Source organism: Phacochoerus africanus, chromosome 8 (genome assembly GCF_016906955.1).
Source record: "Phacochoerus africanus isolate WHEZ1 chromosome 8, ROS_Pafr_v1, whole genome shotgun sequence".
Classification (NCBI taxonomy): Eukaryota; Metazoa; Chordata; class Mammalia; order Artiodactyla; family Suidae; genus Phacochoerus; species Phacochoerus africanus.
In genome coordinates, this window is record NC_062551.1 from 55,691,729 (window position 1) to 55,717,705 (window position 25,977).

General features: G+C 53.7%; 2 protein-coding genes across 3 annotated transcripts; both read right to left on the bottom strand.

Annotated features, from left to right (window-relative positions):
* Window positions 1-1,832: 1,832 nt before the first annotated feature.
* On the bottom strand, window positions 1,833-11,555 carry KLK13 (kallikrein related peptidase 13). Of its 2 annotated transcripts, none has more exons than XM_047790829.1 (6): window positions 11,426-11,555; window positions 10,773-10,864; window positions 5,502-5,691; window positions 4,916-5,184; window positions 3,839-3,975; window positions 1,833-3,194 (listed from the first exon to the last, which is right to left on the bottom strand). In XM_047790829.1, exons 2-6 carry the CDS (start codon window positions 10,822-10,824, stop codon window positions 3,006-3,008), a joined length of 837 nt encoding a protein of 278 aa, XP_047646785.1. In that variant the 5' UTR covers window positions 10,825-10,864; window positions 11,426-11,555; the 3' UTR covers window positions 1,833-3,005. The 2 variants fall into 2 exon arrangements, with proteins under 2 accessions (XP_047646785.1, XP_047646786.1); XM_047790830.1 differs by lacking the exon at window positions 11,426-11,555 and adding an exon at window positions 11,199-11,261.
* Window positions 11,556-17,785: 6,230 nt separating this feature from the next.
* Window positions 17,786-23,139, bottom strand: KLK14 (kallikrein related peptidase 14). Its single transcript, XM_047790237.1, has 5 exons — window positions 22,864-23,139; window positions 21,289-21,460; window positions 19,509-19,762; window positions 18,769-18,905; window positions 17,786-18,276 (listed from the first exon to the last, which is right to left on the bottom strand). Exons 1-5 carry the CDS (start codon window positions 22,901-22,903, stop codon window positions 18,121-18,123), a joined length of 759 nt encoding a protein of 252 aa, XP_047646193.1. The 5' UTR covers window positions 22,904-23,139; the 3' UTR covers window positions 17,786-18,120.
* Between the last annotated feature and the right edge of the window lie 2,838 nt (window positions 23,140-25,977).

Sequence of the window (25,977 nt, forward strand, 5' to 3'; positions counted from 1 at the left end):
CACGGGAGCAGCCCAAGAAATAGCCAAAAAAAAAAAAAAAAAAACCCTCACGTTTTTGCCTTTTTGTGGGCTTTCATGGTGATTTCGCTGTTTAAAATGCTCCCCCCACGCCCCTGGCATAGCACGGAAGTGCTGGCTTGTGTTCCTAATCTGCCTTTCTTGGGAAATAGACGTGTTGCATGAGCTTCCTTTGGGCGTGAGGTGTAGGGCTGTTGGCCGCAGGTGCAATGCGAATGAATCAGCAATGCATATATTCTTCCTTTCCTTCCCTTCTCCAAAAATTATAGTTGATTTACACTGTTGTGTCCACTTCTGCTGTACAGCAAGGTCACCCAGTCATACATGTATATGCGTTCTTTTTCTCATGCCATCTTCCATCTTGTTCTATCCCAAGAGATTGGGTAGAGTTCCCTGTGCGGTACAGCAGGACCTCATTGCCTCTCCATCCTAAATGAAATAGTTTGCACCTGCTCACCCCAACCTCCATCCCACTCCCTCCCCTCGGCAACCACCAGTCTGGTCTCCGTCTGCAAGTCTGTTTCTGTTTTGTAACAATGCATATACGAAAGTGTCTAAACAGGAGTTCCTGTCGTGGCTCAGTGGTTAACGAGTCCGATGAGGAACCATGAGGTTGCGGGTTTGATCCCTGGCCTCGCTCAGTGGGTTAAGGATCCAGCGTTGCCGTGAGCTGTGGTGTAGGTTGCAGACACAGCTTGGATCCCACGTTGCTGTGACTGTGTTGTAGGCCGGCAGCTGCAGGTCCGATTCAATCCCTAGCCTGGGAAGCTCCAAATGCTGCGGGTGTGGCCCTAGAAAAGACAAAAAAATAAAAAAAGAAGGTGTCTAAACAGAAACAAACCTGAGGCCAGGTGATCTACTGATAAAGGTGTTGTGACCCAAAGCTCACAGGAAACTAACATTGCATGTCCCCTGGGAGTGTGGATTCAGCATCCCTAAGCCAGTGCTCACAGCTAAGCAGTTTGAAACCCAATCTCCTGATCGTTCCCTGCAAACCTGTTCCTCCTGGTTTCCCAGTTTTAGTAAACGGCAGCTCCATCCTTCCAGTTGCTCAGGCCAAACAAAGCCGTGGAGTCATCCTTGATTCTCCTATTTTCCTCACGCTCTCCAGCTGAGGTCAGCAGACCCTGTCGAGCCATCCCCCCAAACAGATCCAGAAGAATCTGACCTTTTCTCTCCTCCCAGGAGGTCACCCCGATCCGGGCCTCATCACCTCCCACCCGGGCTATTGCAATCGCTTCTGCACCAACCGCTGTCCCCTCTTCACTGATACCATCCATCAGGCAGGCTTTTGCCTCAGGGCCTTTGCACCTGCTCAACTTTCCTCCTGGGAGGCTGCTCCCCAGATATGTAGCAGGCTTTCTCCATCCTTTCAGTCTTTCTTTTTTTTTTTTTGTCTTTTGTTGTTATTGTTGTTGTTGTTGCTGCTATTTCTTGGGCCGCTCCCTCGGCATACGGAGGTTCCCAGGCTAGGGGTTGAATCGGAGCTATAGCCACCGGCCTACGCCAGAGCCACAGCAACGCAGTCTGCAACCTACACCAGAGCTCACGGCAATGCCGGATCGTTAACCCACTGAGCAAGGGCAGGGACCGAACCCACAACCTCATGGTTCCTAGTCAGATTAGTTAACCACTGCGCCACGACGGGAACTCCCTCCTTTCAGTGTTTATGTTACCATCTCAGTTAGGCCTTCTTCCCAGGCTACGCTATTTAAAATCCCAACTCCATCCACTTCCCCAACCCGACATCCTCCACCCTTCATCTCTGCTTTTTTTTTTGCCATGACTCATATCACTACCTGAGAGAACTTCTCTCTATTCATCTTGTTTATTGTGTGATCCTGCAAAGCACGAAAGCTCTACAAAGGCAGTTGTTTCTTAACACACTGTTTCTTACCTGTGCCTGTAACAGTGCTTGGCTTGTCATAGGTACCAACGTTTCTTGAATAAATAAACAAAACTGTATGTGCCAGCACCCAGGAGAGTATTTGCACGTGGTCAGCACTGAATAAATGTCTGCTGAGAAAAAAAAGCAGTGAACGCAGCACATCTGGGGCACTGTGAACTTGAGGGGTTGTTATGAAAAGCCGAAGGTAACATTTTATAAGGAACCTGGCAAATAATAACAGCGATCTGTGCTCAACAAGTCCCATTTTACAGATGAGAAAACAGAGGTTGTGCATTTTAGGACTTATTCAAAGCAGGGATTCTTGCGGCTGAGCATTCAACCACCGCATTTTGGGGTCATAGACAAAGAGGCATCAGTGCAGCCCCCAAACAAGGATGTTTGTGGATAAGATAAAAACACAGAATAGTTAGTGGACAATAGGGCAAGGAGGCTCCTTAGATACTCAACCCCATCGCCCTAGCATTTAGAGAGCTGCTGGTGCTCGAACAGGAGGATCCAGAAGCAGAGGATATTGGCCACATGTGGAATGTAGGTGGCAGCGGGACAATTCCCAGAAATGTCCCCAGGGATGTCCCCACGTTCCTTTGGTGCATATAATGGTGAGGCAGCAGAGTCTGCACACGAGTGAAGATTTTTCAGGAAGAAATGTCATGGGAGTCTAGAACCTTCTGGAGTGCAAAACAGAAGGATCGAGAATATTGGCAATGAAAAAATACTTGAAGGGGTATTTGTTGTCAAAGGGAGTTTCGTTCACGGGACGTAAACTATTGCTGAGATGGGCTGATGGAGGTATTTAAGAGCGTTCCAGAATGTTCGGACGGTGACCTGGGTTTCTGCCGAAACTGGGAGACCCCGAACGTGTCTGGGTTGGGATGTCTGGGGAGGCTGGGATGTCTCCAGGATGCAAAGTCCAGGAGACCATGGTGCTGACGCAGGAATGCTTCTGAAACATTCCGTGATGTCAGCTGGGATCTGGGTGTTTTGAGATCACGCGTCACTGGTTCACATGGAACCCCTTGGGAGGGACAGCGAAGGGCTGGGCCAACCGGGCAAGGAGACAGGTAGGCCACCCCAACTTTTATTGTGGGCCCTTCGTCCATTTCTGCTCCGGGGTCATCCGTTTTCTGATGGTTTCTTGGATCCAAGGGACATAGCGAGAGACGCGTGTGTAGACGCCAGGCCGGTTGGGCTGCCCACATGGAAAGTCTCCCCAGGAGATGATGCCGTGGAGCATCCCGTTACAGATCAGGGGACCTCCCGAGTCGCCCTGAGTTGGGGAGAGAGAAGGAGGGGTCCTTGCTGAGACTAAACAAAGGCAGAGACACACGGAGGCAGAGATGGAGATGGGAATACGGAAGAGGGGGTGAGAAGACCAACAGAAATGATGAGAAACAGAGAGATCAGAGGGCAAACACAGAGAAACTGGAAAAGAGGGGGAAAGAGACAGAAAGATGGACACGGAAGAAGGACAGACGTTATGTGTCTCTCCTTGTTTTTCTGTTCCTCAGTCTCACTGAACTGGTGTTGCCATACCTTACACGACAAATTTTTTTTTTTGGTCTTTGGTCTTTTAGGGCCACACCCACGGCATTTGGAGGTTCCTGGGCCAGGGGTCGAATCAGAGCTGTAGCTGCTGGCCTACACCACAGCCACAGCAACATGGGATCCTTAACCCACTGACGAGGCCAGGGATCGAACCCGCGTCCTGATGGATACGAGTCAGGTTCATTAACTGCTGAGCCACAAAGGGAACTCCTGGTGCCCCCTTTTATGTTGACCCTCTATGCTAGGAGAAAGCTCACCTTACAAAGACTGGTTCCCCCACGGCTGGAAGCAAAGTGTTTTCCCCATGCATCCTCCCCTACCTCCACCCGGATGCCCCCTCCTGGCCCACGGCAACCTGGGCCTCACCTCACAGGAGTCCTTGCCGCCCTTTTTGGTACCGGCACAAAGCATGTTGGGTGTGATCTTCCCCGGGTAGACTCGACGACACTCCTCATCAGAGCGTAGTGGGATGTTTGCACACTGGAGGGTCTGGGGGAAGGTCACTGGGGAGGAGAGGGAGGAAGGTCGAAAGATGTGTGTTCTTGGAGTGGCTCAGTGATTAACGAATCCGACGAGGAACCATGAGGTGGAGGGTTCGGTCCCTGGCCTTGCTCAGTGGGTTGAGGATCCGGCGTTGCTGTGAGCTGTGGTTTAAGTGGCAGACGCAGCTTGGATCCCGCGTTGCTGTGGCTGTGGTGTCGGCCGGTGGCTACGGCTCCAATTAGACCCCTAGCCTGGGAACCTCCATATGCCGCAGGAACGGCCCCAGAAAAGGCAAAAGACAATAAACAAATAAATAAATAAAGTTAAAAAAAATTGTATAAAAGGAACAAAACTTTTTATATAGTATATAGCATACTATATAGTAGATTATAATTTTATCTTCATAAACGTTTGTGAACTTATATAAAGAATATGTAACTATGTCAATGGGACACATATTCTATACCTACTTATATATATACATATTCTATAAAGGATATAGAAAACTATACCTTATATGTGTAACATTATGACTTCCTACATATTTCTACATTTATATTTGTATAGTTACATAAAGGATATATGTAACTTTGCATATTAGATATGCGATATCTGAGTTATCACATACATAAATATATTCATTTTTCTTTATAAAGGCTCCTGGAGTTCCCATCGTGGCTCCGCAGTTAATGAACCCAACTGCCATCCATGAGGATGCAGGTTTGATCCCTGGCCTTGCTCAGTGGATTAAGGATCTGGCGTTGCCAAGAGCTGTGATATAGGTCAAAAAGTACACTGCTGTGGCTGTGGTGTGGGCTGGGGACTTCAGGTCCCAGTGAACCCCTAGCCTGAGAACCTCTATATGCCACGGGTGTGGCCCTAAAAAGCCAAAAAAAAAAAAAAGACTGGTCCTCCTACCTACCCTCCCCAGAGTCCCCCACCACCTGCGTGGGTGCATACCCTGGGGGCTGGTGGTGGTGCCCCACCCAGACACCCGACAGCAGGTGCCGGGAGGGAGGCAGTCATGGTGGGAGAGGGGCAGGACTCCGATGTGTCTGCTGAGCTGCACCGGGGACTCCAGTTCCAGAAGCATGATGTCGTGGTCGTGGTTCAGGTGGGAGGGGCTGATTTGGTATTGAGGGTGGGGGATAGAGCGGGCCACCTCCTTCACCTGCTCTCCAGCCTCCACACACCCCAGGGCGTGCTTGCCCAGGTACACGCTGTACTTGCTGTGGGTGCAGGAAGCGGCTGGTTAAAGGAGCCCAGGAGCCCAGCTCCATCCCCACCCCCGAACCTAACCCCCTTCCCCATCCCACCTTCCTCACCTCCCAGCAGGCTTCCTTCCACACCCTCACCTCCAGTCCCATCCAAATCCTCGACTGGACTCCATCCCCATAGCCAACCTCCACCTCTCCAGCCCAGACCTCCTTCTCACCCCCGTGCCCATCCCAACCCAACTCCATCCTCGCCTTCAAGTTCAACTCCACCCACCCACCTCCCAAGTCCCGCTGCCATCCCACCCCATGCTTCCCTGGCCCCCACATACTTCTTTAGACAGTGCGCCGCAGTGAGGACCCATCTGGGGTGGATGAGGACCCCCCCACAGAGCAGCCGCCCTTTGATGAGTAGGGCTGCCTGCCAGGGCTGAGAGTGGGGGAGGCAGGTGTAGCCACCCGGGAGGAACCCATTGGTCCCATTGGTGCCGTTGAGAATCTTGGGATACTCCCGTGAGATGCCTGGTGAACAAGACAAAACATTAGAGAAGTGGAGCTTGCAGGGAAAGGAGACCTGGAGTGGTGTGGTTCTGGGCATGGAGAGAGAGAATTTTCCTCTGGGTGACCAGGAACAGATGATTCATTTGCTGGCCTCTGGGAGTTGCCGTTTTCTGTGTTGTGGAGATGAGTCAGGGCAAAGAGGTGATGTTCTTTTTGGAAGAAGAGGCAACCCCTCCACGGAAGGTTAAAAGAAGCCTTGATGGAATGAAGATGCTTTTTTTGTGTGTGTGTGTGTCTTTTTGCCTTTTCTAGGGCCGCTTCCCGTGGCACACAGAGGTTCCCAGGTTAGGGATCGAATCAGAGCTGTAGCCGCTGGCCTACACCACAGCCACAACAATGCGGGATCTGAGCCACATCTGCGACCTACACCAGCTCAAGGCAACGCCAGATCCTTAACTCACTGAGCAAGGCCAGGGATCGAACCGGCAACCTCGTGGTTCCTAGTCGGGTTCGTTAGCCACTGTGCCATGACGGGAACTCCTGAAGATGCTTCTGATAAGGTGCCTCTGACTTTCTTCCCATCTAGTCTCTCTCTTTTTTTTTCATTCAAGTGTAGTTGATTTACAATGTCGTGTCAATTCTGCTGTACAGCGTAGCGACCCAGTCGTACATATAAATACATTCTTTTTCTCATGCCATCTTCCATCATGTTCTATCCCAAGAGACTGGGTAGAGTTCCCTGTGCTGTATAGCAGGACCTCACTGTGTATCCATCCTAAATGTCATCGTTGGCACCTGCTAATCCCAAACTCCCTGTCCCTCCCACTCCCTCCCCCTGGGCAACCACAAGTCTGTTCTCTGTGAGTCTTACATTTTCTTTCTCTCTCTTGTTTTTTGTTTTGTTTTGTTTTTAGGGCTGCACCTGCAGCATGTGGCCGTTCCCAGGCTAGGGGTCGAATCGGAGCTGCAGCTGCCAGCCTACACCACAGCCAGAGCAAGGGGATCTGAGCCGTGCCTGTGACCTACACCACAGCTCACTGGCAATGCTGGATCCTTAACCCACTGACCAGGGCCAGGGATCGAACCTGCAACCTCATGGTTCCTAGTCAGATTCATTTCCACTGCGCCACAATGGGAACTCCCTGAAATGAAATTGAAAATTCAGTTCCTGGAGTTCCCATTGTGGCTCAGTAGGTTAAGAATTCACCGATTAGTATCCATGAGGGTTCGGGTTCGATCCCTGGCCTTGCTCAGTGGGTTAAGGATCCAGCGTTGACACAAGGGGCAGCGTAGGTCACAGATGTGGCTCGGATCTGACGTTGCTGTGGCTGTGGTGTAGGCGGGCAGCTGTAGCTCTGATTGGACCCATAGCCTGGGAACTTTCTTTCTTTTTTTTTTTTGTCTTTTTGCTATTTCTTTGGGCCGCTCCCACGGCATATGGAGGTTCCCAGGCTAGGGGTCGCATCGGAGCTGTAGCCACTGGCCTATGCCAGAGCCACAGCAACGCGGGATCCAAGCCGTGTCTGCAACCTACACCACAGCTCACGGCAACGCCGGATCGTCAACCCACTGAGCAAGGGCAGGGACCGAACCTGCAACCTCATGGTTCCTAGTCAGATTCATTAACCACTGCGCCATGACGGGAACTCTAGCCTGGGAACTTTCATACGCCACAGGTACGGCTCTAAAATGACTTAAAAAAAAAAGAAAGAAAGAAAAATTCAGTTCTTTGTCAATTATACCCCCAACGAAGCTGGAAAAATTTAAATTAAAAAATTCAGCTCTTCAATCACACCAGTCACAGCCGAAATGTTCAATAGCTTTTCATGGCCAGTGGCTACCACACTGGACACTGCGAATATAGGACATTATCTACGTGAAATATACTGGAAGGCATGCAGAATCTAAAGGTTACAGGTCTGGGTCCCTCTCGACTGAGAGCTGAGCTCAAATGTCACCTCCTCAGAGAGGCCATCCCAGACTCCTGGCCACCTGGTCCAGTATTTCCCCCCCATCATTCCCTACGACCTACCCACCCCCCAGCTGGGTTTCATCACAGCTACGTCACTATTCACATCTCTTTACATTAGTTTACATTTAACCCCCTCATCTTGACTGCAAGCACCACTGACGACAGGCGCCTTAACTGCTTTATTCAGCGCTGTACCCCCAGGACCTCACACAGTGACTGGCACACAGTAGGTGCTTAATGAACGTACGCCAGGCACTGTCCCCGGTATGAGAGCCACAGCAGTCCACAAAGGGACAGAGAACCCCTCATCCTGAGCGTGCCACTTTCTGTCTGGCTTCTCCAGCACGGCCTCACAGATACTAGTTCGGTTCTTAATCTGATGAGACAATATGGGAACTCCCTGAGTTCACTTTTTCTTTTCTTTTCTTTTCTTTTTTTTTTTTTGTCTTTTTGCCTTTTCTAGGGCCGCTCCCACAGCATATGGAGGTTCCCAGGCTAGGGGTCGAATCGGAGCTGTAGCCAATGGCCTACACCACAGCCACTGCAACGCCAGACCCTTAACCCACTGAGTGAGGCCCGATATTGAACCCGCAACCTCATGGTTCCCAGTCGGATTCGTTAACCACTGAGCCACGATGGAAACTCCTGATCTCACTTTTTAAAACCAGAAGCAGGAGCTCCCACAGTGGTGCAGTGAGTTAAGAATCTGACTGGATCAGGAGTTCCCATCGTGGCACAGTGGTTAACGAATCTGGCTGGGAACCATGAGGTTGCGGGTTCGATTCCAGGCCTCGATCAGTGGGTTAAGGATCCGGTGTTGCCATGAGCTGTGGTGTAGGTCGCAGATGCAGCTCGGATCCCGCTTTACTGTGGCTCTGGCATAGGCCAGTGGCTACAGCTCCGATTAGACCCCTAGCCTGGGAACCTCCATATGCCGTAGGAGCGGACCTAGAAAAGGCAAAAAGACAAAAAGACCAAAAAAAAAAAAAAAAGAATCTGACTGCATTGACTTGGGCTGCTGCAGAGGCACGGATTTGATCCCTGGCCTGGTAAAGTGGCTTAAGGATCTGGCATTACTCAGTGGATTAAGGATCCGGCGTTGCCATGAGCTGCCATGTAGGTTGCAGATGTGGCTCGGATCCCACATTGCTGTGGCTGTGGCTGTGGCTGTGTCATAGGCCAGCAGCTGTAGCTCCAATTCAACCTCTAGCCTGGAAACTTCCATATGCCACAGGTGCGGCCCTAAAAAGACGAAGAGAAAAAAAAAGGGTCAACTATCAGCAATTTCAGGTGGTCCAATGCCATAAACATCATTTTTGTTTCATTGTGGAGAACTGATGTTTTTCCCTCTTACTTTTTTTTTTTTGTCTTTTTGCCATTTCTTGGGCTGCTCCCCTGGCATATGGAGGTTCCCAGGCTAGGGGTCGAATCGGAGCTGGAGCCGCTGGCCTACGCCACAGCCACAGCAACATGGGATCCGAGCCACATGTGCGACCTACACCACAGCTCATGGCAACTCCAGATCCTTAACCCACTGAGCAAGGCCAGGGGTCGAACCTGGAACCTCATGGTTCCTCGTCAGATTAGTTAACCACTGAGCCACGATGGGAACTCCCCTCTGACTTTTTTTTTATAGCAAAGGATGCAGTTTTCCATTTAGAACAGTGAGATCAGAAGTTCCCGTCGTGGCTCAGTGGAAACGAATCTGAGGAACCATGAGGCTGTGGGTTCGATCCCTGGCCTCGCTCAGTGGGTTAAGGATCCCACATTGCCATGAGCTGTGGTGTAGGCTGCGGACTCAGCTCCAGTTTGACCTCTCGCCTGGGAATTTCCATGTGCAGCAGGTATGTGCTAGAAAGAAAGGAAAGAAGGAAACCATTAGGTTGAAAATAATAGAGATGGTTTGCCAGAGCACAGTCTAGGGTGTGGAGGACAGGGCGGGCGTCGTGGATCAGGATCCTGACTCAGGCACTGCAGGTGACTTTGGGGCAGGATCTTGCCATCTCAGAGTCTTGGGTTTTTCAGCTGTGAAACTGCAGTAATTACAGCGCACCTGCCTCATAAGGCTGTTGAGGATCCCACAACACCATGCATGAGCTGAGCTCCTAGCCTGGGGTGGGGCACCCAGGAGGAGTCAAGGGACAGCCCTGGGAGTGTCACCAGAAGAGAGAAGCCACCCCACCTTCAGGCCAAGGTTGGTGATGGGTGTCCGAGGCCCCCTCCCTCCTTCAGGACCTCTCTGAAGGGTCAAGTCCTTTGGGGGTCCCTTGGAGGCCAAGGGCTGCCATTCTATCTCTGGGCTTCCCTGACTTGGCTCCTTGAAGCCATCACCCAGCGTCACAGTTCTAATTATTATCTAATTATTGAGGTAATTGTTTGAAAGTCTGCATCGGCCTCCGCTAGGCTCTGGGTGCTGAGAGCAGGCCGTGTGTCTCTGCTTGTGCAGCACCCAGCAGTGGGCCTAGTGCCCAGCTGTGTGTTGAATGAATGAATGATGCATGCATTGGGTTTCTAGGAAACTTGCCTGCAAAGGCGAGAAAGGGGGCTTACAGGGGAGGAATCCCTGGGGAGAAATCTGGGCGGAATCAGATATGTATGGGGTCACCTCAAGGATTAAAGAACAAACTAGAAGGTTCTGGAAGGGCTTGAGAATGGAGATGGAATACTACCACTAAAGGAGGACTAACTTTTCAGTCCCTTCCATCTGCCACACATAAAATAAAATAAAATAAAATAAAATAAAATAAAATAAAATAAAATAAAATACTGAGCCCATGACCTGCATTACCTCATTTCAATGTTTATAACCACCCATTTCACAGATGAAAGAAAGAAGCTAAGTTACTTGTTCAAAGCGGCACCGGCAGGGTTTGAACCCTTGTGTGTCTCTTATGCTTCGGGACGCCTTGAATGAGGGAGGGGCTTGGGAGTGAGCTTCCCCTTGCAGAGTAGGATGCGCAGGGAAGAGGCTGGTGTAGGGGGGTCTGGGGGTCCGTGGGGGAGAGTGGGCTGACTCCAGCTGGGACACGTAGGTCACGCGGGGACGTGCAGGACACTCCCGTGTCAGCCCGTGACCCCTCCTAGCATTGTCTGCAGCGGCCACCCCGCCTCCGCCCCCGCGCATTCTTACCTCCTGAGAAGGCCACGGTCAGGAAGCCGATCAGGGCCGCCAGGGGCCACATGGTGACTTTGTGGTCGGGGGATGGGGCGGGAGGGCGGAGTCTGTGACATTGAAGGAGGTCGTAAGGTCGGGCTGAAAACTCCATCCAGGGACCGCCCCGCCCCGCCTCCACGCCCCCTTCTGCTTTTCCCAGTCTGGACTCTCCCTTACTCGGAAAAACCTTGACCCTGGAATCTGCATCCCCTCCCCAAGTTCCATCCTTGCTGGGATGGGCGGGGTGGGGGGTGTAAATAGAGTGAGAGGGGCGGCGTGCACACACCCGCCCCGACCCCGACCTCGGGGCTCCGGCTTGCTGGCTGCAGCCCTTCCCCCTGGGGACCAGCCTCTCCATCCCAGCCCTCCTTCAGCCGGATTCTCCCGCCCTCCTCTCTTTACCTTCTCCCGGTTCTTCCCTCTCAGGCTGGGTCCTAGGCACCTGGTCTAAAGGTGAGCGGCTTACCTTTCTGCCGCGCCTCACCTCTCAACATTGCTGCGGATCTCTAACTCTGTAACTGAGTCTCTGGCTTCCATCTCCGTATCCCCGACTCAGCTGTCTCCCTCCTTTCCCCTACCCTCCTCCCTTCCCAGGCTCCAGCCACCACCCTCCGGCAGTGGACCCCTACCTGCGCAAGGGGCCTCCCCCCCGGGTGAAGAGCTTCTGCAGCCAGCTCTCTCCAACTTCAGCCCTGACCCATGGCTTTTAACCCCTGAACTCCCTCCCCCAGCGCCTTCAGCATTTCCCTGTTGCTGGCCTTCCCCTCTCCACCCCCAATGGCTCAGCAGGCTGTAGCCAGACACCCCCCAGCCTGGGCTTGGCCCTCCACGCGCGTGGGGTGGAGCTTCCAAGACAAGCTAAGACCCAGATCAGGTTCCACCCAAACCCCGAGGTGAACCCACTGTGTCAGGCAGCAGGACCCAACTGGAGGGAAGGGAAAAGCCCATTTCCCTCCCCAGACCCACCCCCATAGTGCTCCCTATCAGCAACCCATTTTTCCATCCCAATTTCTTATTTCCCTTCCAACACTATGCATCTTCGTAATGTACACGGGCTCCCAGTTGGCCTTTTTCTACCCTAGTCCCGCTTCCCCACCTAACTTTCACCATACCCCTTCCCATCAGTCCTCGGACCCCTTCCCATCCACAAGCTTGACACTCTGCATCAAACCCAAATCTAAATGCCACTTTTCAGCCTCATCTCTAGCCCCAACTCCATCTCCAGCCCAGTTTCTTGTAGAACACACAGGGATGCCCACACGCATCCTACCCTTTCCTCCTCCCCCAGTGGGACCCAAGAAGGACATCTTCAGTTATGTAGATGGAAGGTCAAGTTGGTGGCGGAGGGTGGGGGTGGGGGGGAGGGATTGGCCTGGGAAAGCAATATTTTGGATGAATGGCCTCTTAGGAGCAGGGCCAGATGGGGTGAGGGAGTCCACGGGGACCTAGGTGGGGAGAAAAAAGCAGGAATCCGAAGGCTCTGGGGACCAGGATGAGGGAGAGGAGGAAGGAGGAGGAGACAGGGTTTGGGGGATGTGTAGGCGTCTTCTGGAACTGTGGCTGGGTGGGGCCGTGAGCTAATCCGAAGGGGTGGAGGGTGCAGGATTAGGGATTAGGGAGGACAAAGGTGGGGTCAGAATTTGAAAGACAGCCAGAGATGGGGACCAGATGACATTTGGAGAGAGACAGCTGTGGCGTCATGATAAGGAGAAGGGGTTGAGGTGGATGGCGGAAGGGTTGACATCAAAACTGGCATGGTCGGTCCATACTGGGGGAGTCAAAGTTGGATATAAGGGTCCCATCTAGTATTAAAAGATGAATTTTTAAAAAAGATCTAAACATATAGAATGATTATACCTCAAAGGTTTTGTTTTGATTCGCTAATAAATGATGGAATTTGCAAGACAAGAGAAAGAACCACACAGGTATAGGCAAGAAGGAAGGATGAAACGAATGAACAGGTAGATGCAAAACCCGCTTATTCTGTAATGTGTTTCCACCTGACAAAACTCATTTGCACGGTGATGGACAAGAATTACTTGGCATTGCTGGAGTTCCCTTTATGGCGCTGTGGTTAATGAATCCGACTAGGAACCATGAGGTTGCGGGTTTGATCCCTGGCCTTGATCAGTGGGTTAAGGATCTGGCGTGTAGGTCACAGATGCGGCTTGGATCTGGTGTTGCTATGGCTGTGGTGTAAGCCAGCGGCTCCAGCTCCGATTCGACCCCTAGCCTGAGAACCTCCATATGCCGTAAGAGCGGCCCTAGAAATGGCAAAAAGACAAAAACAAACAAACAAACAAACAAAAAAAAGAATTACTTGCATTGCTCTCAGCTATCTGTAATTTACAGAGTTGTAACGTAGCTCAAAGACAGTAAAAGAAGCTGAGGCTCCATAAAGTCAGATAACCCATCTCATTTTCCATTGAAGACATCTGTTGGGTCTATCTTAATCTAGAAAGACCTTTGTGGTCAAGTTTAGGATGAGGGATGGGGGGAGGGTGGGAGGTTGGCATCTGCTCACAACATTGAGAATGCAGGTGAGTTTGGGGAGGAGAATGGACCACAGGTAAGGATAGGCTTGGACTTTGTTGGGGGGATACAGTTGAGTTGCAGATGGGAGGGACCCAGGGATAAGCTTGTTGCTGGAATCCTGTTGGGTGGGACCCGGAGAGGAGGCCGAGATTGAATATTTGGATGGGGGAGGTGTTGAAATACAGTCGAGTTGGTGTTGTGCATTGACCTTGATAAGAAGGGCCAGACGTCCGGTGGAGTATCTGTGTTGGGGTAAGGTTTTGGTGGGAGTGGGCTGGGTCATAGGTGACAGAAAGGCCACTGTCCTTTGCGATCTTGGAATTACCCCATGTCCCAGGGCTGGCCCCAGGGTAGAGACAGAGTTCACTCCTTCTGTGTAGTAGAGTTGGGTTCAGGCTGAGTGGCAGGAGGGAGGAGGCTGGGTTAAGTGAGGTGACAGGCTTGTGTGGGAAGTCGGGGTACCTGTGCCCTCTTGTGGCCTGGGTCCACACTTCCAGAAAAAGCCTTTCTCCCTTGGGAAGCTCTGGAATCTGGCTGGCTTTGGCCTTCGTAGCAGGTCTTGCTGAAGTGAGTTCATGAGGGACCCACCAAGGATTGGGGGCATCCCACCCCTCTCTTGATCAATAAGGTAACTGGAGTCCCTGGAGGGCCGGGAGCTGCTGAAAAGCCACACACCAATTAGCTCAAATCATCATAGACCAGGGTCTGTCCTCTTCAGAGAGCAGGACTAGAGAAAGAAGGAGAAAGGACTAGAAAAAGAGTGTCCCTTGTGGTTCCCAGCTGAGTGCAAGTGACAGGGCCACGCTGTGCCTCAGGTTCTCACTTATAAAACGATGCTACCAGTACCACCTGTGTCAGAGCAGAGGGTTGAATGAGTTAATATTTGAAGATGTTTAGACAGAAGTCTGACCAGAACCAAGGTCCACAAACGTGCTTGTTAAATAAATAAAGCTGGGAGATGGAGGCAGCCTGAGGTTCCTGGGGGGCCCCACCCTAGCTTGGCTTCAAAATGGGGTTCTTTGTCAAGCAGGAACTGGAAGTTCTGGTTGGCAGTGCTGGCTGGGACTAGAAAGTTGGCCCCACACCCAGGTTCAGAGCAGAGGCCCCAGTGCCAATGTGAAGGGAGGGGGACACAGAGGAAGACAGGGAGGTATAAATGCTCAGAGATGCAAAGCGAGGCTGATGGGCAGGCAAGGGTGGAGGAAATGTGGGAAGAAGCAAAGGCAATACGGTAGAAGAGGCAGAAAAACTGACCCCTGGGGAGAAACCAGATTTGGGCTTTTGGAGAGAAAGATGCAGGAGAAATTGAGATGCATGAATTCTTCTTTAGAGCTGGATCCTTGCCATGGAGGACGATGGCCGTAGCCATCAGCTTTCTCAGGCAGCAACGAAATACCACTTTTCACCCATCAGAATGGCAAAAACTAGCAGTCCTGCCACCCACCTGCATCCATGCCCACATCCTCTGCTGCCTCTCCCAATCCCACAGAGGAACAATCTCTGCCTCCATCTAAGGTGGACCCCTCCATCCTCTCTCACCTCCTTGAGGCCGTTGTTCCAGTCCAGCCAGCCCTTTGCTGCTCCCTGGCCTGCATCAACATTTTTCCCCCTAGGAAGCAGTCCCATTAACAAGCAAACATGCTATAGTTTGTATCCCAAGAAAAGAATTTAAAAACAAACAAACAGGAGTTCCCATCGTGGCATAGTGGAAACGAACCTGACTAGGAACCATGAGGTTGCAGGTTCGATCCCCGGCCTTGCTCAGTGGGTTAAGGATCCAGTGTTGCCTTGAGCTGTGGTGTAGGTCGCAGCCAAGGCTGGGATCTGGTGTTGCTGTGGTGTAGGCTGGTAGCTGTAGCCTAGCCTGGCAACTTCCATATGCCATGGGTGTGGCCCTACAAAGACAACAAACAAACAAACGAACAAACCTTCTCTCAACCGTCATGCTCTCCTTCAGCCCCTGGCTCCACTTTCGCCCCCCTGGCTGGCAATGCTGCTCCCCACCCTTGGCTCCTCTCTGCAACTCCTCTCCTCCTGTTCCCTCTTGAGTCCGTTCCATGCAAGCTTCCGCCCCGACTGCTCCACCGACTGTGCCCCTTTTAAGGGGCGCCCACAACTTCCACGCTGCTGAAGCCAGCAGCTAGATGTTTGGGGTTCATCTTACTGGAGTGAGCAGCAGCGTTTAACAAGCGGATTCCTCCTGGTTCCTTCAAAATCTTTCCTGGGCTTTGGAAACGCTATCCCCCCTCCAGGTCTAGCTCATCCCTCACTGACTCCTTCGGGTCTGTGTCTGGCGCTGTGTCCTTCTCGTGTCCCCAGCCCCTGCATGGCGGAGCACCCCAGGGCTCAGGCTTTGGCTCCCCCTTCTTCCCTCTGTCTACATTCACTCCCTGGGTGATCTCATTGGTTCTTTTGGCTTCGGCTACCATCTACATGCTGACGGCTCCCAAATTTGAAGTCTCCCCACCAGACCTTGCTCTTGAGGTTCCGAATGAGCATCCATCGAGCTGCCTGCCCCACACAGTCACCTTCAAAACCAGACTCTTGTCCTCCTCCCCTTGAGGCTCCCGCTCACAACACAGACCCAGCCTCAGACCCATTCTCAGCCCTGTGCATCCTCGCCACCCTGGTCCCTCCCAGCCACCATCCTCTCTCCTCTGGATTGTCCCCATTTCTCCTCCAGTCTCCTTGTGTTGGTCCTTGTCCGCCTACGCTGTTTATGACACAGCAGCCAGAGGGACCTTTTAAAAGGTAAGTCGGGGCAGGTCACTCCTCATCACAAAAGCCCGCGGTGCCTCTGCCACTTTACTCAGGGTGAAAGTCAGGTTTCCTTCTGGCTGCCGACAACGCTCTGGACCATTGGGCCCCAGCCGACTCTCCATGTCCCTTTCCTTTTGCCCTGCCCCTCTTCTGCCAGGCACAATGTCCCTTTCCTTTTGCCCTGCTCCTCTTCTGCCAGGCACAATAGCATCTCAGAACTTTGATGCCTGTTGTTCCCATATCTGGGACCCTCTTCCAAATCAGACGTCTGCCTGGCTTTTTCTTCTGCACCCGAGGCATATGGAGGTTTCCAGGCAAGGGGTCGAATCAGAGCTATAGCTGCCGGCCTACACCACAGCCACAGCCACGTGGGATCTGAAACGAATCTGTGATTTACACCACAGCTCACATCAATGGCAGATCCTTAGCCCATGGAGCGAGGCCAGGGATCGAAGCCACATCCTCATGGACGCTATGTCGGGTTCTTAAGCCACTGAGCCACAACGGAAACTCCTATTTGCTGACTTTTAAAAAAGTTCACATTACTAATTTGTGAGTTAATGTAATTGAATTTTTCATAATGGCCGTGTTTAGCAGCCAGCTCTCAAAATTCCTGAAAACTTGCCAAGAGGCTCTTATGGGCTGGTATGAGCTGGCACTGGCACACGCACAGGGCCTGCAGCCCAGCCCAAGTTTAATGACCTTTCTATTCATCAGGACTCTGCTTTCCTTTTAAATTATGTTGACTCTTCCTATCACCTCCTGCCAGAATATATGTTCTGAAGAGAGGAGCATTTAGATTTGTCTGGCTTGTTTGCCTCCTGTACCTAGGACCAATGCCCGGCACACAGTAGGTGCCCAATAAACCAATGCCTGACATACAGTAGGTGCCTGATAAATAAAACAATGCCTGGCACACAGTAGGTGCCTAATAAACCAATGCCTGACATATAGTAGGTGCCTGATAAATAAACCAATGCCTGGCACACAGTAGGTGCCTAATAAACCAATGTCTGGCATAGTAGGTGTCGAATAAATAAACCAATGCCTGGCACATAGTAGGTGCCTAATAAACAGAGCCATGCCCGGCACACAGTAGGTGCCCAATAAACCAATGCCGGACATACAGTAGGTGCCCAATAAATGGATCCCAATGCCTGGTGCCCACTGTAGGGCCCCATGACGGCTCTTCCTGAATGAAAGTAAGAATGAGATTCCTAACAGAGCTGATGTCATGTAAATGAGAAGCAACCCAATGTGACAAAACCTGTGTTCTAAGGATGCGTGGTATTTAAGGCCACCCGCCTGCGTCGGCACCTGCGGGGAGGGAGGGGACCCGAGCCAGGGATGACAGGTGCAAAGAAATAAATGCAACAGGAGCAGACCTCTGTCAGGACTTGAACTCAAGAGGGTGATTAGCTCAGCTCTCCTCGCCTGAGATCTGATGGGGACCAAGACCTCTCATTTGCGTAGGGTTTGCTCTCCTTGCTCACCCTGGACCTCAGGGTCAGGGTCACAGTCAGGGTCCCACTGTAGCCTGGGCCGTTTCCTTCTTCCACCCCAGGTGGAGTGGCTGGTGTGCCAGGGCAGACCCCCAGGGCACCCCAGGCCCTTGGGACGTGGCTCCCGGCTGGGCGTGACTAGACATCCGTGTGCATGTTTGTTGGCTGAATGCGCCGAATGGAGGAATGACATTTGGGATCGTAAAATTTTTATTAGTAGGGTTTATTTGGTGCTTAGAGATGCCAAGAGTTTCGAAAATGGTCTTCTTTGGAATATGCTGCCAGGTGGGTGCCTTTGCCTTCTTGCTCTGTGTGCCCTATGGGGTACCTTGAATAATGATGAGGGTGCTGGGAGAGGGGTGTGGAGAGAATGCCTGCTGGAAGGAACTGTGCTGGGAGGCAGGAGTTCTGAGCCAGGGGTCAGGATCAGGATGCTGGGGGCTGGGTCCGAGGGAGGAGGAGCTGGGGGGGCCAGGATGCCTGGGTCTCGGGGAGCACGTGGGCAGGGGCCGAGTCTGTCGCACTGCCTATGATCTGCCCCGCATGGTTTCCTGGATCCAGGCTTGGTACTTGCATAAGTTGGTGTAGACGCCAGGGTAGCCGGGCTGGGCACAGTGCTCCATCCCCCAGGACACGAGGCCCTGGAGCTGCTCTCTGCACACCAGGGGTCCCCCGGAGTCACCCTGAGGGGGGAGAGACAGAGCTGGGGGCAGGTAGAACCCAAGAGGCGAAGATGGAGGTGGGGGGCAGGGGGCTGAGACTGGAGGGCTCAGCCTCTGGGACTCGGGGTCTGTTCCTTCTCTCGTCACTGGTTCCCCCTCTGTCACTTGGGCCCTTCTTTGTCTTAGCTCTGTCGCTATAAAACTGTGCGTGTGTCTCCATCTCTGGAGTCACCGCTCAGGGGTGGACTGAGGTCTCTAGAGGCCCCGAGCACAGCTCTCCCGGTGCCCCTATGACGACAATGACAGGGCAATGGGAGTTCTGTGCACTGTCCATGGACCAGCTCCTCTCATTCTACCAACTCAGGAGTGCTCTCCCCGTGGGCCAGGTGAGGAAGCAGAGGAAGCTCAGGTCTAATACCCCACAGCTGGGTGGGGGGGTGGGCGGGCGGTCCTTTGGTACCTAAGTCCCAGCCCCAAACAATCCCCCTGCTCAGGCTGTCCCCTTGGGCTCACCTGACAGGAGTCCTTCCCACCTTGGGGGACCCCCGCACAGACCATGCCAGGGGTGATGGCTCCCCGGTAGGCCTGCCGACACTCCTGGTCCGGGGAGACATTGATGTTTACGCACTGCAGGGAGTTGGGGTACCTGGCTGGGGGGACACGGAGGGGTTACCGTGGGGTCTACCCTCCACTGGAACCCAGGAATCTGGGCCTGAGCTCCTCCTCCCTCAGACCCAGGATCCAGCCCCCAGCCCCTCCTCTCTCAGACCCAGGATCCAGCCCCCAGCCCCCCCCCAAGACCCAGGATCCAGCCCCCAGCCCCTCCTCTCTCAGACCCAGGACCCAGCCCCCAGCCCCCCTCCCCAAGACCCAGGATCCAGGCCCCCAGCCCCTCCTCCCCAAGACCCAGGATCCAGCCCCCAGCCCCTCCTCCCCAAGACCCAGGATCCAGCCCCCAGCCCCCCTCCCCAAGACCCAGGATCCAGGCCCCCAGCCCCTCCTCCCCAAGACCCAGGATCCAGCCCCCAGTCCCCCTCCCCAAGACCCAGGATCCAGCCCCCAGCCCCCCTCCCCAAGACTCAGGATCCAGGCCCCAGCCCCTCCTCCCTCAGACCCAGGATCCAGCCCCCAGCCCCCCCTCCCCAAGACCCAGGATCCAGCCCCCAGCCCTCCTCCCTCAGGCCCAGGATCCAGCCCCCAGCCCTCCTCCCTCAGACCCAGGACTCAGCCCCCAGCCCCTCCTCCCTCCTCACCAATGGGACTGGATATGGTGCCCCAGCCAGACACACGGCAGGGAGTCCCGGGGCTGGCGCAGGACCTGGCCATGGAGATGGGCCTCGCCGTCCTCCCCAGCTGAGCAGCCCGCTCCAGCTGCAGCAGCATCAGGTCGTTATCGTGGGTCCGGGAGTTGTACTGGGGGTGGGGCACCTGGCGCACCACGCGCAGCACCTGCTGGGCGGCCTCCCGCGTCCTCAGGTTGTGCTTGCCCAGAGCTACTCGAAGTATCCTGGCCCATGAGCCCCAAGAGTGGTGCTGCTCAGGGTCTGACTGGAGACCCCTCCCCGTCCTCCAGCGACACTCCCTTCTCTGGTGATGGGTTTTCCGCACGTCTAACCCTCCCTCCAGCTGTGGATGGAGTATTTGCCGGCCTCCTGCACCCTTCCCCCGGCCCGGGCATTCACTCCGGCCCAGTCTCACCACCTTTTGCTCTTGGGCTGCACTTGGCTTCTGTCTTGGGTACAAGGTGACGGCTGAGCGTTCTTGGCTCTGTTCTAGGGTCTGCGCCTGCATCTCTACATTAGGTTCTTTTTTTTTAGGGCTGCTAGGGGTCAAATAGGAGCTGTAGCCACTGGCCTATGCAGCCACAGCAACGCAGGATCCGATCTGTATCTGTGACCTACACCACAGCTCATGGCAACGCCAGATCCTTAACCCACTGAGGGATCGAACCTGAGTCCTCATGGATGCTAGTCAGATTCATTTCCGCTAAGGCACAATGGGAACTCCTTTACTCCAGGAAGGCTCCATCCCCGTTCTAGCTTGGTCTTTGGGTTCTAGATGTCCTGAACTCTTGATTCTAAGCTAGGAGCTGGGTTCTAGATTGAATCTGGATGACAGTGTACTTTCTAGATACTGGCGTGAGCTCCAGTTTGTAGGTTGAGTTCTGGGTACTTGATTAAGCTCTGGTGCATGACCTGTGTTGTAGACAATAGTTTGAACTCTGTGCTCCAGTTGGGCTCAGTTCACTGGTCTGGGTTCTTGATTCTAGGTTGTGTTCTGTTTTAGGTCAAATTATAGCTGATAGTCTGGGCTCTTGATTCTAGACTCTGGTCAGAGCCCTTGACCTCAGGTTGGGCTCTGGGTTCCAGAGGGAGTTCTAGGTTATGGTCACAGTCCCGGGTTCTAGATGTTGGTTTGCCTTCTGGGCTTTATGTTCTAGATTCTGGGATCTAGGTTCTCCACTGAACTTCCCTTTGTGGCATTAGATCTGGTTTATGGGCACAGGGTGAGCTTTCATCTGGATGTCACCTTCTAGTCTGGGGTGTGGGGTCCAGGTTTTGGTCTAGAACCTGGGAGGGGTTTCAGGCTCTATATGGAGCTTTTTATCTTTTTAGGGCCGTACCCGTGGCATATGGAGGTTCCTAGGCTAGGGGTCTAATCGGAGCTCCAGCTGCCAGCCTACACCACAGCCACAGCAACACCAGATCTGAACCGTGTCTGCGGCCTACACCCCAGCTCCCCACAACGTCAGATCCTTAACCCTCTGAACGAGGCCAGGGATTGAACCCATGTCCTCATGGATCCTAGTCGGGTTTGCTAACTGCTGAGCCATATGGGAACTCCTGATCTGCTTTTAGAATCTGAATTGAGTTCCAGATGGATGGCTGGAGTCCATGTTCTGAGCTGTGTCTATGGTTCTAGGCTCTTATCTAGACCCTCCCCCCCAAACCAGGATCCAGCTTCTACCCTGGGTTCTACAAAGGGCCAGACTCTGGAATTCACTGGGCAGAAGAATGGGGGGGGGTTACTCACGGGCGGGCGCAGTGAGCAGCGGTGATGACCCACTGGTCAGACAGCAGGGCCCCTCCACAGAGGAAACGATGCCAGGGACCTGCCAGTAGGGCAGCCTGCCACGGCTGGGAGTTCCTGATGCAAGTGTAGCCGCCGATTATCTTGTTCTCATTGCCCTGGCTCTGTGCCGTGGCTGGGAGAAGGCAGGGGTGAGATGGGCTGGGGGAAGTGGATGAACAAATGCTCTCCACCCCCAACCCCGACTCTCTAGGAGGTCCGGGACCCACACATCCCCCCCTTTTTGTCAAACCCTTAAACTGCTCACCCTCCATGAGACACGCCCAACTTCGCACTGATTCTTTTCCCAACACAACAGGGGGTTTTCTGACCTTTCCCCACAACCAGGCATCTGCCCTGCCCGCCATGCACCTGCATAGAATCTCTGTTGGATCCCAGGCCACTCCTCCCGGGCCCTGATGCCTTTACTTTCCGAGCCCGCTTTCCGAAGGATACTCTCTGTCCTCAATTTTCACGCTACAACACGATCCCACCCAGTAATCCTCCAGCACACGCAGGGGGCTCCCTGGCCCTTCCCCAAACTCCTCTCTCAATATGAGCCCCCCTCCAGGACTCACGGTCTTGGCCCACACCCACGCCACATGCCACACCACTGCCCCTATCAGGAGCCCACCACCCCAGCACAGCTCCCACCATCATTTCTTTCTTTCTTTCTTTCTTTGTCCTTTTTTTTGTCTTTTCTAGGGCCGCTTCCCGCGGCATATGGAGGTTCCCAGGCTAGGGGTCTAATCAGAGCTGAAGCCACCGGCCTACACCACAGCCACAGCAATTCGGAATCTGAGCCGCGTCTGCAACCTACACCACAGCTCATGGCAACGCCAGATCCTAAACCCACCGAGAAAGGCCAGGGATCGATCCGGCGACCTCACGGTTCCTTGTCGGATTCGTTAACCACTGCGCCATGACAGGAACTCCTCCACCATTATTTCTGACCACATGCTGTCTTTCTCTTTTTCTTTCTTTCTTTCTTTTTTTTTTTTTTTTAGAGCCAATTCCACAGTATATGGAGGTTCCCAGGCTAGGGGTTGAATTGGAGCTACAGCTGCCGGCCTATACCACAGCCACAGCATCAAGGGATCTGAGCCACGTCTGGGACCTACCCCACAGCTCACAGCAACACCAGATCCTTAACCCACGGAGTGAGGCCAGGGATCGAACCCGCATCCTCATGGATGCTAGCTGGGTTCTTAACAACTTGCCACAGACAGAACGCCCTCCCGTATTAATTCTAACACAGTCAAGCAGTCTCCCGTGGTTGTTTCTAATGAGACCCAGTCAGGACCTAATAGTCCTGCTCAGTTCTGCCTTTATTTCTCCACACCTCGTACAACTCCCCGGACCCTGCTCTCTCCTAGGATCTCACCCCTCAGAGCTTCAGCTGCGGCTGCAGCACGCTCCTCAGCCGCGATCCCCAGACCCCTCCCCGTGCCTCCCCACCAGGTCCCCCATGAGCATCCTGGGTCCCTAGAACCCTTCCCCATCTCTGCCCAGAGTCCCCAGACCCCACTGCTGTCTTACCCACAGCCAAGATCTGAAGTGCTGTCAGCATGAGGAACATGCTGGAGGTGGGGGGCTGGGGGCCGGCAGAGGCAGCGAGAAAGTGAGGGAGAGGGTGGGACAGAGACAGAGAGAATCTCTCAGACAGAGCCCACGCCCCTCAGAGACATGGATGAGGGCCGGAGGCCAGAGGCCAGGAAGCCAGGACCTCGGGGCTCCTTGGTGGCTGGGAGGAGGATGCTGAGAAGGACTCAGAAGCTGCCTTGGTAGTGTCTGGCTTCCTTGTCACTTGTGGAAGCCTTTTATCCCCGTCTAGGCAGCTGGCCCTGCTCCCCGCCCTCCTCCTGACGTTTTTTTTTTTTTTTTAACTGCCTAGTTCCCACTGCAGGATCCCCGTCCGTCTGATCTCCTCCCTCCCCTCTCCGGCCAGAGGAGCAGCCGCAATTGTTCAGGAGAACCCGCCTGCCCGGTGGGTGAAGGTGTTCTAATCTGGGAGGAATCCAGGGAGGCGGACCCCAGGGCAGGGCGGACGGGGTGGGGGGCTCAGGAAAGGTGCTGGGAGGGGCTGAGAGAGGGAGGGGCAGAGGCAGGAGGGGAGCTGGGAAAATGTCAGGGAAGCCTCGTCTTGGGTGAAGGTGGTGAGGCAGAGAAAGAGGGAGAGAAATACAGGCCACGAGAGACACGTTGGAGGCAGAGAGCCAAGGGAGATGGAGAAAGCTGGAGACGAACAAAGATGGGGGCTGGATGGAGTTGGGGACCGGATAGGATAGAGATGGGGACCAGGGCGGGAGACGAAAAGGACAAGATGAGAGGTGCACGGCGCACAGGGACAGAGGTTCATGGAGAGGTGAGGGCGAAAAAGCAGGAGAGAGAAGCAGAAAAACAGAGGGAAGACAGGAAAGACAGAAACAGGCCCAGAGAAAAAGGTGAAGAGAGAGAAAAGAGGCAGAGGTACCCCCGCCACACACACACACACACACACACACACACACACACACACACAGAATAAGAGCAGTGATGAGGGAAGGACTGAGAAATGACCGAGAAGGCGGTGGTGATGCAGCGGGAGAGGGAGGAGGAGACGCGGACCCGCCAAGGATGCAGGGGAGATGGAGGGAGCCAGGGTGACAGACGGAGGGGACAGAGAAGAGGAGGCAGGGAGGCAGAGGAAGAGGCAGGGGGCAGGAAGGGGAACCACCCAGAGACGGGAGGTGCTGGAGGCGCCTGGTACAGTCCTGTCTCCCACCCTGTCTCACATCACCGTCCCACAGGCCTGAAAAGTGGGAGCCCTGCAGGGCAGAAATGGTACCCCCCCCACTCAACTCAGCTCTGCAGAGTGGGATGCAGGGACCCAGAGAGGGGAGGACAGAGACTCAGAGGGAGGGGGACAGGGACCCAGAGAGAGAGAGGGGACAGGGACCCGGGTGGAGTGGGGGGGGGGAAACAGAGCGATGGATGGGCAATGGTCCCAGGCAGCCAGAGGTGGGCCTGGCTTTGGGGAATCCATGCTAACTTGGGGCAGGGCCCTCCACCCTCCGCCCCTCCCCCAGCCTCTTAAATTCCCTAATGACTGCAATTTGTCTGGGGCCTGCCCATCCCGGACCACCACGCAGTGACTCACGAGGCCACCTCTCTGCCCTCTCCCTCCCTCGCCAAGCCCAGGGCTGGCTCCCAAACCACTTTCTTCCCTTACCCCCACCCCCCCATCTCTGCCCTAGGAAGCCGCTCTGAGGCTCTGACTCCCTGTGTATGTCTGTTTCCTGTGGACTGGCTCTGCCAAGAGGCCTGGGTGCCTTGAGCTGAAGCTGTTGGCTCAGGCCCTGGTACCAGAAGGTGTGGGTGGCAGAGGGGAGCCCTCTGTGAGGGATCAGCTCTGCATCTTTTTTTTTTTTTTTTGACTGCTGTGCAATGTGGAATCCCTGGGCCAGGGATCAAACCTGCAGCACAGCAGCAACCTGAACTGCTGAAGCAACAACACTGGGTCCTTAACCTGCAGCGCCACAGCAGGGACTCCCAGCATCTTGATGCTGTTGTGTTACATGGATCTACCAATAGGATAAAATTACATGGAAGCACGCATGCGCACAGGGGAATAGATGCCCTTAAACAATGACCAGAGGCTGGAGCTCCCGTTGTGGCTCAACAGTAACTAACCCGACTAGGATCCATGAGGATGTGGGTTTGATCCCTGGCCTCGCTCAGTGGGTTAAGGATCTGGCGTTGCCATGAGCTGTGGTGTAGGTTGCAGATGCAGCTTGGATCCCATGCTGCTGTGGCTGTGGTGTAGACTGGCAGCTGTAGCTCCAATTCGACCCCCGGCCTGGGAACCTCCATAGCCCATGGGTGCAGCCCTAAAAAAAAAAAATAATAATAATAATAAAATAAAGAGTTAGCAACAAAACAGAATTCCCTAGTAAGCACAAGCCCTGCCCCCTCCATTTGAGCTGAAGGCTCTGATTTGAGGGACCCTCTGCTGAGCTAGAAGGCCTGGGTAAACTCAAGATCTCCCTCTCCCTAGAAAGGCCCCGGTGAACCCCAGGGAGCCCCAGGAAAAGGTGCTGGGGATGCAACTGGGCTGCCTAGTTTCCCACTCCACCCATCACAGTATTGTTTGCAAAGACCAGGGTCCTCAAAAATTTGCTGAAGGGAGTTCCTATTGTGGCTCAGCGGTTAATGAATCTGACTAGCATCCACGAGGACGCAGGTGCGATCCCTGGCCTTGCTCAGTGGGTTAAGGATCTGGCGTTGGGGTGAATTGTGGTGTAGGTTGCAGATGAGGCTTGGATACTGCGTTGCTGTGGCTGTGATATAGGCTGGCAGCTACAGGTCTGATTAGACCCCTAGCCTGGGAACCTCCATATGCCACGGGTGTGGCCCTAAAAAGCCAGAAAAAATTTTTTTTTGCTGAATGAATGAATGATTATGTGGCCACAACCTTTGCCTTCAAGGAACTCATGGTCTGGCAGAAAAGGCCAAAGGAGCAACAGGAAGCTCAGTCCAGTGTGATGTGTGCTCTGATGGGAGCTGATGAAGCCCCAAGAGTGGGTAAAGGGTTCCCAAAGGGCGGGCTGTCTAAACTGGGCACTGCGGATGAGTAGGAGTTCACCAGGGGGCTGGATGGAGTGAGGTGGGGGT

Coding starts and splice junctions, on each gene's coding strand:
- KLK13 (XM_047790829.1), bottom strand. CDS start 10,824: ATGTGGCCCCTGGCGGCCCTGATCGGCTTCCTGACCGTGGCCTTCTCA. Junction 5,185..5,501: donor GCGGCGCACTGTCTAAAGAA/GTATGTGGGGGC, acceptor CTGCACCCACAG/CAAGTACAGCGTGTACCTGG. Junction 3,976..4,915: donor CACCACCACCAGCCCCCAGG/GTATGCACCCAC, acceptor TCTCCTCCCCAG/TGACCTTCCCCCAGACCCTC.
- KLK14 (XM_047790237.1), bottom strand. CDS start 22,903: ATGTTCCTCATGCTGACAGCACTTCAGATCTTGGCTGTGG. Junction 19,763..21,288: donor GCTGCTCACTGCGCCCGCCC/GTGAGTAACCCC, acceptor CTCATGGGCCAG/GATACTTCGAGTAGCTCTGG. Junction 18,906..19,508: donor CACCATATCCAGTCCCATTG/GTGAGGAGGGAG, acceptor GTGTCCCCCCAG/CCAGGTACCCCAACTCCCTG.